The 13494-nt window shown below is 31.2% G+C and overlaps 1 protein-coding gene across 2 annotated transcripts in view; it reads left to right on the plus strand.

Annotated features, from left to right (window-relative positions):
- The window catches only part of LOC108137349 (DEAD-box helicase Dbp80), a 225663-nt gene that overhangs the window by 153249 nt on the left and 58920 nt on the right, over window positions 1–13494 (plus strand). For both annotated transcript variants that reach the window (XM_041709788.1, XM_041709789.1), the window contains exon 8: window positions 7780–7915. In XM_041709788.1, coding sequence (XP_041565722.1) covers window positions 7780–7915 — 136 coding nt within the window. The remainder of the gene's footprint in view (window positions 1–7779; window positions 7916–13494) is intronic.

Below are 13494 nucleotides of genomic sequence, written 5' to 3' on the forward strand. Positions count from 1 at the left end.
CTTACTTTACTTACTTTACTTACTTTACTTACTTTACTTACTTTACTTACTTTACTTACTTTACTTACTTTACTTACTTTACTTACTTTACTTACTTTACTTACTTTACTTACTTTACTTACTTTACTTACTTTACTTACTTTACTTACTTTACTTACTTTACTTACTTTACTTACTTTACTTACTTTACTTACTTTACTTACTTTACTTACTTTTTACTTACTTTACTTACTTTACTTACTTTTTTACTTACTTTACTTACTTTACTTACTTTACTTACTTTACTTACTTTACTTACTTTACTTACTTTACTTACTTTACTTACTTTACTTACTTTACTTACTTTACTTACTTTACTTACTTTACTTACTTTACTTACTTTACTTACTTTACTTACTTTACTTACTTTACTTACTTTACTTACTTTACTTACTTTACTTACTTTACTTTTTTACTTGCTTTACTTACTTTACTTACTTTACTTACTTTACTTACTTTACTTACTTTACTTACTTTACTTACTTTACTTACTTTACTTACTTTACTTACTTTACTTACTTTACTTACTTTACTTACTTTACTTACTTTACTTACTTTACTTACTTTACTTACTTTACTTACTTTACTTACTTTACTTACTTTACTTACTTTACTTACTTTACTTACTTTACTTACTTTACTTACTTTACTTACTTTACTTACTTTACTTACTTTACTTACTTTACTTACTTTACTTACTTTACTTACTTTACTTACTTTACTTACTTTACTTACTTTACTTACTTTACTTACTTTACTTACTTTACTTACTTTACTTACTTTACTTACTTTACTTACTTTACTTACTTTACTTACTTTACTTACTTTACTTACTTTACTTACTTTACTTACTTTACTTACTTTACTTACTTTACTTACTTTACTTACTTTACTTACTTTACTTACTTTACTTACTTTACTTACTTTACTTACTTTACTTACTTTACTTACTTTACTTACTTTACTTACTTTACTTACTTTACTTACTTTACTTACTTTACTTACTTTACTTACTTTACTTACTTTTTACTTACTTCTTTACTTACTTTACTTACTTTACTTACTTTACTTACTTTACTTACTTTACTTATTTTACTTACTTTACTTACTTTACTTACTTTACTTACTTTACTTACTTTACTTACTTTTACTTACTTTACTTACTTTACTTACTTTACTTACTTTACTTACTTTACTTACTTTACTTACTTTACTTACTTTACTTACTTTACTTACTTTACTTACTTTACTTACTTTACTTACTTTACTTACTTTACTTACTTTACTTACTTTACTTACTTTACTTACTTTACTTACTTTACTTACTTTACTTACTTTACTTACTTTACTTACTTTACTTACTTTTTACTTTACTTACTTTACTTACTTTACTTACTTTACTTACTTTACTTTACTTACTTTACTTACTTTACTTACTTTACTTACTTTACTTACTTTACTTACTTTACTTACTTTACTTACTTTACTTACTTTACTTACTTTACTTACTTTACTTACTTTACTTACTTTACTTACTTTACTTACTTTACTTACTTTACTTACTTTACTTACTTTACTTACTTTACTTACTTTACTTACTTTACTTACTTTACTTACTTTACTTACTTTACTTACTTTACTTACTTTACTTACTTTACTTACTTTACTTACTTTACTTACTTTACTTTACTTTACTTTACTTTACTTACTTTACTTACTTTACTTACTTTACTTACTTTACTTACTTTACTTACTTTACTTACTTTACTTACTTTACTTACTTTACTTACTTTACTTACTTTTTACTTTACTTACTTTACTTACTTTACTTACTTTACTTACTTTACTTACTTTACTTACTTTACTTACTTTTTACTTACTTTACTTACTTTTTACTTACTTTACTTACTTTACTTACTTTACTTACTTTACTTACTTTACTTACTTTACTTACTTTACTTTACTTTACTTACTTTTACTTACTTTACTTACTTTACTTACTTTACTTTACTTTACTTACTTTACTTACTTTACTTACTTTACTTACTTTACTTACTTTACTTACTTTACTTACTTTACTTACTTTACTTACTTTACTTACTTTACTTACTTTACTTACTTTACTTACTTTACTTACTTTACTTACTTTACTTACTTTACTTACTTTACTTACTTTACTTACTTTACTTACTTTACTTACTTTACTTACTTTACTTACTTTACTTACTTTACTTACTTTACTTACTTTACTTACTTTACTTACTTTACTTACTTTACTTACTTTACTTACTTTACTTACTTTACTTACTTTACTTACTTTACTTACTTTACTTACTTTACTTACTTTACTTACTTTACTTACTTTACTTACTTTACTTACTTTTTACTTTACTTACTTTACTTACTTTACTTACTTTACTTACTTTACTTACTTTACTTACTTTACTTACTTTACTTACTTTACTTACTTTACTTACTTTACTTACTTTACTTACTTTACTTACTTTACTTACTTTACTTACTTTACTTACTTTACTTACTTTACTTACTTTACTTACTTTACTTACTTTACTTACTTTACTTACTTTACTTACTTTACTTACTTTACTTACTTTACTTACTTTACTTACTTTACTTACTTTACTTACTTTACTTACTTTACTTACTTTACTTACTTTACTTACTTTACTTACTTTACTTACTTTACTTACTTTACTTACTTTACTTACTTTACTTACTTTACTTACTTTACTTACTTTACTTACTTTACTTACTTTACTTACTTTACTTACTTTACTTACTTTACTTACTTTACTTACTTTACTTACTTTACTTACTTTACTTACTTTACTTACTTTACTTACTTTACTTACTTTACTTACTTTACTTACTTTACTTACTTTACTTACTTTACTTACTTTACTTACTTTACTTACTTTACTTACTTTACTTACTTTACTTACTTTACTTACTTTACTTACTTTACTTACTTTACTTACTTTACTTACTTTACTTACTTTACTTACTTTACTTACTTTACTTACTTTACTTACTTTACTTACTTTACTTACTTTACTTACTTTACTTACTTTACTTACTTTACTTACTTTACTTACTTTACTTACTTTACTTACTTTACTTACTTTACTTACTTTACTTACTTTACTTACTTTACTTACTTTACTTACTTTACTTACTTTACTTACTTTACTTACTTTACTTACTTTACTTACTTTACTTACTTTACTTACTTTACTTACTTTACTTACTTTACTTACTTTACTTACTTTACTTACTTTACTTTACTTTACTTTACTTTACTTTACTTTACTTTACTTTACTTTACTTTACTTTACTTTACTTACTTACTTTACTTACTTTACTTACTTTACTTACTTTACTTACTTTACTTACTTTACTTACTTTACTTACTTTACTTACTTTACTTACTTTACTTACTTTACTTACTTTACTTACTTTACTTACTTTACTTACTTTACTTACTTTACTTACTTTACTTACTTTACTTACTTTACTTACTTTACTTACTTTACTTACTTTACTTACTTTACTTACTTTACTTACTTTACTTACTTTACTTACTTTACTTACTTTACTTACTTTACTTACTTTACTTACTTTACTTACTTTACTTACTTTACTTACTTTACTTACTTTACTTACTTTACTTACTTTACTTACTTTACTTACTTTACTTACTTTACTTACTTTACTTACTTTACTTACTTTACTTACTTTACTTACTTTACTTACTTTACTTACTTTACTTACTTTACTTACTTTACTTACTTTACTTACTTTACTTACTTTACTTACTTTACTTACTTTACTTACTTTACTTACTTTACTTACTTTACTTACTTTACTTACTTTACTTACTTTACTTACTTTACTTACTTTACTTACTTTACTTACTTTACTTACTTTACTTACTTTACTTACTTTACTTACTTTACTTACTTTACTTACTTTACTTACTTTACTTACTTTACTTACTTTACTTACTTTTTTTACTTACTTTACTTACTTTACTTACTTTACTTACTTTACTTACTTTACTTACTTTACTTACTTTACTTACTTTACTTACTTTACTTACTTTACTTACTTTACTTACTTTACTTACTTTACTTTTACTTTACTTACTTTACTTACTTTACTTACTTTACTTACTTTTTACTTTACTTACTTTACTTTACTTTACTTACTTTTACTTACTTTACTTACTTTTTACTTACTTTACTTACTTTACTTACTTTACTTACTTTACTTACTTTACTTACTTTACTTACTTTACTTACTTTACTTACTTTACTTACTTTACTTACTTTACTTACTTTACTTTACTTTTACTTACTTTACTTACTTTACTTACTTTACTTACTTTACTTACTTTACTTACTTTACTTACTTTACTTACTTTACTTACTTTACTTACTTTACTTACTTTACTTACTTTACTTACTTTACTTACTTTACTTTACTTACTTTACTTACTTTACTTACTTTACTTTACTTACTTTACTTACTTTACTTACTTTACTTACTTTACTTACTTTACTTACTTTACTTACTTTACTTACTTTTTACTCTACTTTACTTACTTTACTTACTTTACTTACTTTACTTACTTTACTTACTTTACTTACTTTACTTACTTTTACTTACTTTTACTTACTTTACTTACTTTACTTACTTTACTTACTTTACTTACTTTACTTACTTTTACTTACTTTACTTACTTTACTTACTTTACTTACTTTACTTACTTTACTTACTTTACTTACTTTACTTACTTTACTTACTTTACTTACTTTTTACTTACTTTACTTACTTTACTTACTTTTTACCTTTACTTTACTTACTTTACTTACTTTACTTACTTTACTTACTTTACTTACTTTACTTACTTTACTTACTTTACTTACTTTACTTACTTTACTTACTTTACTTACTTTACTTACTTTACTTACTTTACTTACTTTACTTACTTTACTTACTTTACTTACTTTACTTACTTTACTTACTTTACTTACTTTACTTACTTTACTTACTTTACTTACTTTACTTACTTTACTTACTTTACTTACTTTACTTACTTTACTTACTTTACTTACTTTACTTACTTTACTTACTTTACTTACTTTACTTACTTTACTTACGACTTGCTATAAAATCATGCTGAATGTTGTTTATGTATTTTTATACCCTTGCAGAGGGTATTATAAGTTTAGTCAGAAGTTTGCAACTCAGTAAAGGAGACATCTCCGACTCTATAAAGTATATATATTCTTGATCAGCATCACTAGGAGAGTCGATCTAGCCATGTCCGTCTGTCCGATTCTACGCAAACTAGTGCCTCAGTTTTAAAGCTATCTGCATGAAACTTTCCCAAAAGTTGTATTTCTATTGCAGGTGGTATATAAGTCGTAACGAGCCGGATCGGACGACAATAGCATATAGCTCCCATAGGAAAAATAGAAAAAAAAAAAAAAATAAAAAAAATATAGCTTAGCTGTTTATACCCTTGCAGAGGATATTATATACTTTATACCCTTGCAGAGGGTATTATAATTTCAGTCAGAAGTATGCAACGCAGTGAAGGAGACATCTCCGACCCTATAAAGTATATATATTCTTGATCTGCATCACTAGGAGAGTCGATCTAGCCATGTCCGTCTGTCCGTCCGTTTCTACGCAAACTAGTCTCTCAGCCTTAAAGATATCTGCATGAAACTTTTCCAAAAGTAGTCTTTCTATTGCAGGTAGTATATAAGTCGAAACGAGCCGGATCGGACGGTTATAGCATATATATATATATATATAAATAAATATATAAATGTTGCTATTTTTTCATCTTTTTTTAGTTCTTCGACTTATAGCAATGGTTAAATAGTTCAGAATTATGGTATAGCTCCCATGGGAACAATCAAAATATTAAAAAAAAGATGTATTTCTAATTTGACTATTTATTTTGTAATTTTTTTTTTAGAAATTCTTTTTGATTAATTAATAATTTAACAGTTCAAAATTACGCTTTTAATTTTATTAAAATCGGAAAACGATATCATGTAACTGTCATAGGAACTATCAAATACACAGCTTCAAGTGCAAGGGTATATAAACTTCGGCCAAAGTTTACATCCTTTCATGTTTTTAGAATAGTTTATAAATATAACTAATTTTTGCTTTGTGCTAACGCAAAAGAACTGATTCCCAATTAACAGAGGAAATATCACTTCCGATAGAACAAAGGCAGTTTTCACTAAAAATTAATTTTTTCGCGGATGGCCCAAAACTATAAAAGTCTAAAGACATTAGCAACGACCTATGATGAATATCCCAGTTGTTAATAGATAAATTACATTCAATTAAGGAAAAAATTTATATATATTTATGTTATGTATAGTATTGACTCCTAAATAGATCATCGATAAAAAGTATCTTATTTGGTTATTGTTAGTTACTTGGCAATAAGGAATGAGCGTCAGGATGCCTAGCCCAAACAAGAGAGGCCAGGTTAAAGTCACCAATAACGTTGAGTTGCTTTTAAGCCACATTCTCCAGATGGGCCTTGTAAAGGTACTAATAGGCGGTTTATAAGACACCACAATTAGCAGCGTATCCGCTAGTCCAGTAACCGAAACAGAAACTTGATTAGGAAGGGTATCTTCATTGAGAAGGCGGATTGACAAACACCTAAAACGTCGGCGAACAGGAACAATTAAAACTCCTTCTCTAGCGCAACGTTTTTTTGTGGGATGGTTACGAACAACTTGATACATGTTGAAGTCGAAGTACTCATTTTGAGCCAGGTTTCACCTATAACTATAACATGAAAGTAGCATTGAGATGGGGCAATGCATACTTGTCCCGTTTTTGTCCGCATTCCAGAGATATTTTGAAAACATATATGAAGTTGGGATGTGCTTCATATAATATCGCCACCAGCTGATTCGTTTTCAAGCTTTGGTATGTATTTAAATGCATGCAAAATAACAGCACAAACCGTTCTGAATGCTTTAGTCCCGCAGATCGTCTTTAGTAGCTTCGTGACTTTGATCCATTGTGTATCATCAGAATGGGGCACGCTGCATTCGCCAAATACATCAGATTCTTTTAACAAAGAGAAGTCAGAAGTTAGGAGCAATTGCTGATAAAAAAGGAGTATGATCAGTGTACAAAGTCAAAATTGTTTTCTCAGCAAGTTGTCTATTCCTGTAAACGAATCTGCTGACTTTGACTGCATCTTGCCAGAATTCATCGCAAAACACAGATAGCGTTGCTCAGGCACTCCTAGTTTAAAATTTAAGAACATCAAAGTTTACATTTCGCACAATGCCTCTGGTTTGGTGTTTACTGCAAGTATGCCACTATGCAAGCATTTGTGGCTTGGTAGAACTTCAAATTGATCACAACTGGGGGCCAAACCAACGATGTACCTCTTGTTCCTATCATTTTTTCTGTGATTCCTGGTGAGAGCAGCTGCTTGAGCGGTGGGTAACGGAACAGCTTGGTTTGCAGGCTTTACTAATTTTTTGCCCTGACTGATGTCTGATCCGTGTGTATTAGCTTCCATTACAACGATCGTAAAACTCCTTGACATGGCTTCATTGTTGTTATTTGCTAATTATGTGGGAGCAAAAATGAAAACGTTTATTTTACAAACTTATCAAAATCTATCATATGTTTTATTAAATCTGTATTGTATTTTTTTAGATTGTTGCGAGAAGAGGAGTCGCTTGATAATATCAAGCAGTTTTATGTAAAATGTAAAAACGAGGAAGGGAAATATAACGCTATTCAAAATATCTACGGTTGCATAAGCATTGGCCAAGCTATTATATTTTGTCATGTAAGTATAAAGCTACGTATTTAAAAATCGACACATACTGATTATATCCAGCTTTTCTGTTCTAATATCTATAGAAAAATTATTTATAATATTTGTAATAATCATCTGGTTTGAAATACATTTATTTTTAATTTTTGAAGCACTATTATTTAATATTAGTATGTTAATATTAATATAAAAAAAACATTAATAAAAATATATATAAATTAAATTAAATAAAATTTGAAGTAACTTTTATTTTGAAAGCAAAATTTTTTTTTTATTTAGGATTTGTTCTATGGGACAATCACTAAATTTTATAAATCAAAATTAGTATATTAACAATATTCATAATGCTTCATAAGTTATTAATTATTATTATTAATTATTAAAATTATTAATTTTAATTCGAGACAAAAATTGCAAAATAATAATTTGTTTAAGCAATATACATTTTATTTTGGGAGCAATATGAACATGACACAGAATGAAGTGAGTCACGGAGCAGATAAAAAGATGACTGTCAAATACCGTGTTTTTCTATAGCTTGTCCAAAAAAAACAATGGAAGAATCTGGGACTTATACTGAATTCCGATTCGTTGTTATCTTCCCAATCTGTATACACTTAATTTTATGTTTATCATAAAATTTTGCGCGCTGGCATGCATGGCTTTCCAATTTCTACTTTTCTCACTCTTGAGTTGACAATCGCTCTAACTCTGTTGCTTGCTTGGATATCGGTCTACTGGTAAACTTCTATAAACTAATTTTATAGTTCTTCTGTATGTACGGAGGTTTGATAACAACATTAAACTGTCATTTGTGTGCCTGTTTGACCTTAATAGTGTTTTTACTTTAGGTTCGACAATAATACTTGATCTAAAAAATCCGTTTCGATTATTAAATCTGTGTAAGGAAATTTGGCATAAATTTCCTTCAAGAAACGAATGGCACGAATAGTAAAATTCACAGCGCCTGTACAATGCTGAGCCTTACCCGATTGGATTCCTTAGAGCGTGTGCAAATCTCTCAAGCAATTGGGACACAGCTTATAGTTGATAGCTAACTCCTTTTGGTTTATTGAATTATTGAAGTCTGACTGTTAGCGTGAAGGCTGCTGGGTAATCTTGTGTTGAGCCAATAATCATTGACTGGTCTCTTATTTCCAAGACGGCCGCATCTGTATACGTTTACGGTGCTTGACAGAGATCGTTTATCTTTTCCCTATTTCTTGTGCAACGGTGTACAACCACATTACTCGGTGCGCAAATACGATTCGTTGGTTGTTGGACCGTTTGAGCTAGCATGCGTTCTGGAAATTGGCGTTTGTCAGCGGGATCTGTTATATACCACAATTCTTAACTGCGGAATCCTTTGAAATGCGGAAAGATGAATTATGCAAATACGTTGTAGTATCCAGACCAAAATTTTAGCAATGTTATTTTTGACAGATCGGTGGAGTCTTTATTGAAAATATTTCTCCGTATTCTGAAAGATTGTGTCCTTCTGTGTTTTCACTTGAACTTGGGTCTTAGAGACTTATGCCGCAGGTCCTTTTACAGCCATCCAGGCTGATTTTTTTTTTTCAAAGAATTGAGTTCTATTGCGCGATTTTAGTTCCGTTCTAAATACATTAATGGGAGTGTTTATTTTCAAGTACTACTATCAAAACATCGGCCCACTTGGAAGATATTTCAAAGGTTCAATTTATGAACCGTTTTGGATTTTTAATTTCACAACAACATTGAAGAAAATTGAGACGAAAAATTGTCAATATTTAAATTACCGCTATTATTAAATGTGTATCTTAAATCTAAACTTCATGAATTTACATTCTGCGCTTCCACATTCCGGCCACCTTGAAGGACCTGCCTTCAATATACTGGAAGTACAGCATGCTTTTGAATTGGACGCTGTTGCGGTCTTGATTTCGGCCACTCGACTTTTGACAGCGGCCCCTGCCACTACGCTGACGACCCTGCTGGGGTGGACTGTTGTCCTCGTGGATGATAACCAAGGCTCCGACCTCCAGTATGTGCTGTGAACGTATTCCTTTGACCATGCCGCCCAGAAGCGCTATCTGAGCGTGGATAGCAGTTGCCACCTATTGAAGAAGCTCAAAGATCTTGCGTCTGCCTCTAATCCTTGCGGCAGCGAACAAAGGGCCTGATTAGCAGGTGCCCTATAGTGAACACCACTCCCACGTCAGAGGCCAAGGATTCAGCACGGCCTCGGTGTCTGCCAGATACTTCCTGCCCTCGGCTGTACACCACGTCTTGCGATGAAGCTTTTAGAGGCCAAAAAAGATTTACTCGAACAAGCTTTGGAAGAAAAATAGACAAATACAGGAATATACATCTTAATGCGGGACCGTGCTCGAATACAGAACGAGACTTTTATAGGACTTAACAAATTTACGCCACGAATATGAAATTGCCTTATGGATTCGAACCTATCGTCAAGCAGATTCCCCATTATTTGGATCACCAGAACAGGTTTATATCTAAAACAATGGATATACCTTCTCACCACCCGAGTGCATTCTCTGCGCGCATTTATTAACCAGATTTACTGCCGATGAAGACCTATCATTGTTTTTGCGTTTGCGTGACAATTTCTAAAATGCAAATTTCGGAGATACAAATCAACAATTTGGGTTTTACAAGGGAGTAATATTGGAAATTAAGCATTTTCTTAAATAGATGCATTCGGAAGTCTGCTTCTACCCGAAAAGGCGATAATCTTCTACCAGCTTTAGAACACTTATTTCGCCAACAGAACAATCTTTAACTGGCTACTCATTTAAGACTTAACTAGGACTTAACATCAACAACATCATTAATAGTAGAAAAATAATAGAAAAATGCAATCCTAACGGAATCTCGGGGAGCTCGGATCCAGGCGCATGTGAGGTAATACTCACACTCGTTGCGACCACCAAAAAAACGCGTTTCGAGATAAACGCGTTTAAAGTTTGAGTACGGGAAACACATGCCTTAGTCGAAAGAAAATCATCGTACCTCTAATCAGCAATGCCTGCTCCATACAATACAAAATTTTCACTTCTCTCTTCGCGACAAGTTTTTTTCGAAATTAAAATGCAGGGACGACGAATGTCAAAGTTATGAAACTGAGAAAACGCTATGACAAGGCGGCCGACTCAACGCGCCAATTGTGCGATTCGAGCGCTCGCGGCCTTGCGGCGAAATTCATTTTTCGGCCACTTCTGTTACCGTCTGCGGTTAAAAAGGGTTTCTAACTTACTTCTAAGGGCATATAGTGACTGAAAATGAAAAAAAAAGAAATCGATTTTTTGAAAATTCTAAACCTGAAAACTTAAGAAAACTAAGCATAATAAATTCAAACGGAGTTGATAGCTCGACGGCTATACACGTTTGAGCGGCTCTTTTCAACTCTGAGTTTTTTAATCCGGAACTTTTCATATACAAATTTCGGGCCTTCGAACCAATGGGCTCAATAAGTTCACTTACATCGCAGCCACTGGACGCAATGTATGGTGGATTAAACTGTCGCCATTATATATTTTCTGATAGCTCTTGAATTGTGGCTACCTGATTTGAAACAAACACTGCAACTGACGAAGGAAGAGACTTTATCCAATGTAGCGTAATTTCTGAGTCTGTCAAAAATAAACGCTCTCGATTTTACATTTGTTAAAATCTTGTTTGATGAAGGATCAAAATTGTGCCAAAAAAGTGCGGCGCATAGTTCAAGTCATGGTATGTTTTTTGTTTTTAGTGGACCTGACCGTTTTCGGTCGCTTGAAAATAGAGGCAGTTTCAGTAAGTTTGGCTGGATGCATCCGCAAATCCGTGAACTTTGAACGGCTCAGCACCCACTGGCTAACATGTACCTAGAATGGTGACTGTGTGAAAATTAAGTAGATTCTTCTTAAGCCTTTCCCAACTCGGATGTAACGACATCGAAATCGATTCTTCCCATTCAAGTTGACGTTTCCAATGTTATGAAGAATAATCTTCGACGTTAGGCCACTAGGACGGCAATCCCAAGGGATCAAAAAGACGCGCGCTAACTTAAAGAATTGTGCGTTTTGTAAGAGTCAACTCGGTAAAACTCTCATCTGAATGAAATTGAAATGTGACTGTGTATGACATCCACAGCATACCCAAGGCTTTGGTCAAAAATTAGAGATTTTTCAGTGTTGTTATGGATGGTTTGAAAACCAATTAGACAGCTGGAAACTGCCACTATTAAGAATTTCAGACACTTGATTACACATCACGTTCAAGGTGTCAATATCATGTCGTCCACATATAAATCGTTGCAAATTATGTACGAACTAATTTCATATTTTTCCATGTAACGAACACCAAGATCTTGTAAGCGACGAATAGCTAAAAGTGATTGGTGGGGCCCACTATTCAGAGGGAACTGTTATTATCTTTAGTTCAATTTTGTTTAAATAGATTCGCCTTAAGGGCAGATATAACAAAAATATATAGGCAAGTAAGTCTAGCAGAAGAGGATCGTAACTATCAACTTATAGTATCTGATAAGCTACACATTTTTCGCCTAAATACAAAAAAATTTCTATTTTCTGGGACGGTATCTTACTCCCAAAGCCATTTAACCAGTCCTACTAATCTCATATGTTCCTTTGACAAGGCGATTCATCAAGTAGCTTCTTTTGTTGTTGCTTACACCGTCCAGAAATAACCCATCCCAAGAGCGTTTTTTGTAGCAAAGGACCTTCATTGACCACTACACAACAAATCTTGTGGAATTCTGTCTTCCACAATTCTGACGTAAGAATATGTCCATTGGGCCGCGCTTCTGGTAATTGAACTTGTTTCTCCTACTGATGTGATAGTAAGGCACTTATTTGTTTTTGTCATTCTTAATAACTGAGCAAGGCTTTCTGTCATAAAGTTAACTTGCGACACCGAATCTAATAAAGCCCTGGCCCGATGGAGTTGACCAAATCGATCGCATACATTTACAACGCCTGTTGCTGGAATTACTTACTTAATTAGAAGCCTGAGCTGTAGAAGCACCTTGTCCTTGCTGGTCCTGCCAGCTTCTATCTGGATGTGGCTCACTCGTGTTTTAATAACGATAAAGTTGAGTGTGATGTGCGTGTGAGCATAATAAATAAACAATCTCGATGTCCCGCATTTAGATAATTAATACATAATTGCTTCATTTTGGCAAAGTTAAAACGATCTAAAATTGGCATCCCGCTATGTGATATGATTAGAACTGCAGTTTGAACATTCTGGATCACTTGTATTATTGACTCTTGAGCAAGTATATGAATTCCTTGCTCCCAGAGGGCATTTCCGAATAACTTTTTCCCTTTACCCTCGACGCTTCCTCGGCTGACACATGTTGATATCGTCGGTCTAAAACCTTTACGCAATTTGACCATTTTGGCAGTTCATCATAATTAATCTGTGCTTTATACTTGGATTAACTGTACGTATCTACTTTTCACAAAACTATATGAATAATTACCGCATCAACAACATATTTTTCGTGCCCAAGGGACATAAGCGAAATTGCACTCACATTATCAATTATTGACTTTAAGGCAGACACAGAAGGGTTTGTGATTCAT

This window comes from Drosophila elegans, unplaced genomic scaffold (assembly GCF_018152505.1).
Source record: "Drosophila elegans isolate 14027-0461.03 unplaced genomic scaffold, ASM1815250v1 contig_512, whole genome shotgun sequence".
NCBI lineage: Eukaryota > Metazoa > Arthropoda > Insecta > Diptera > Drosophilidae > Drosophila > Drosophila elegans.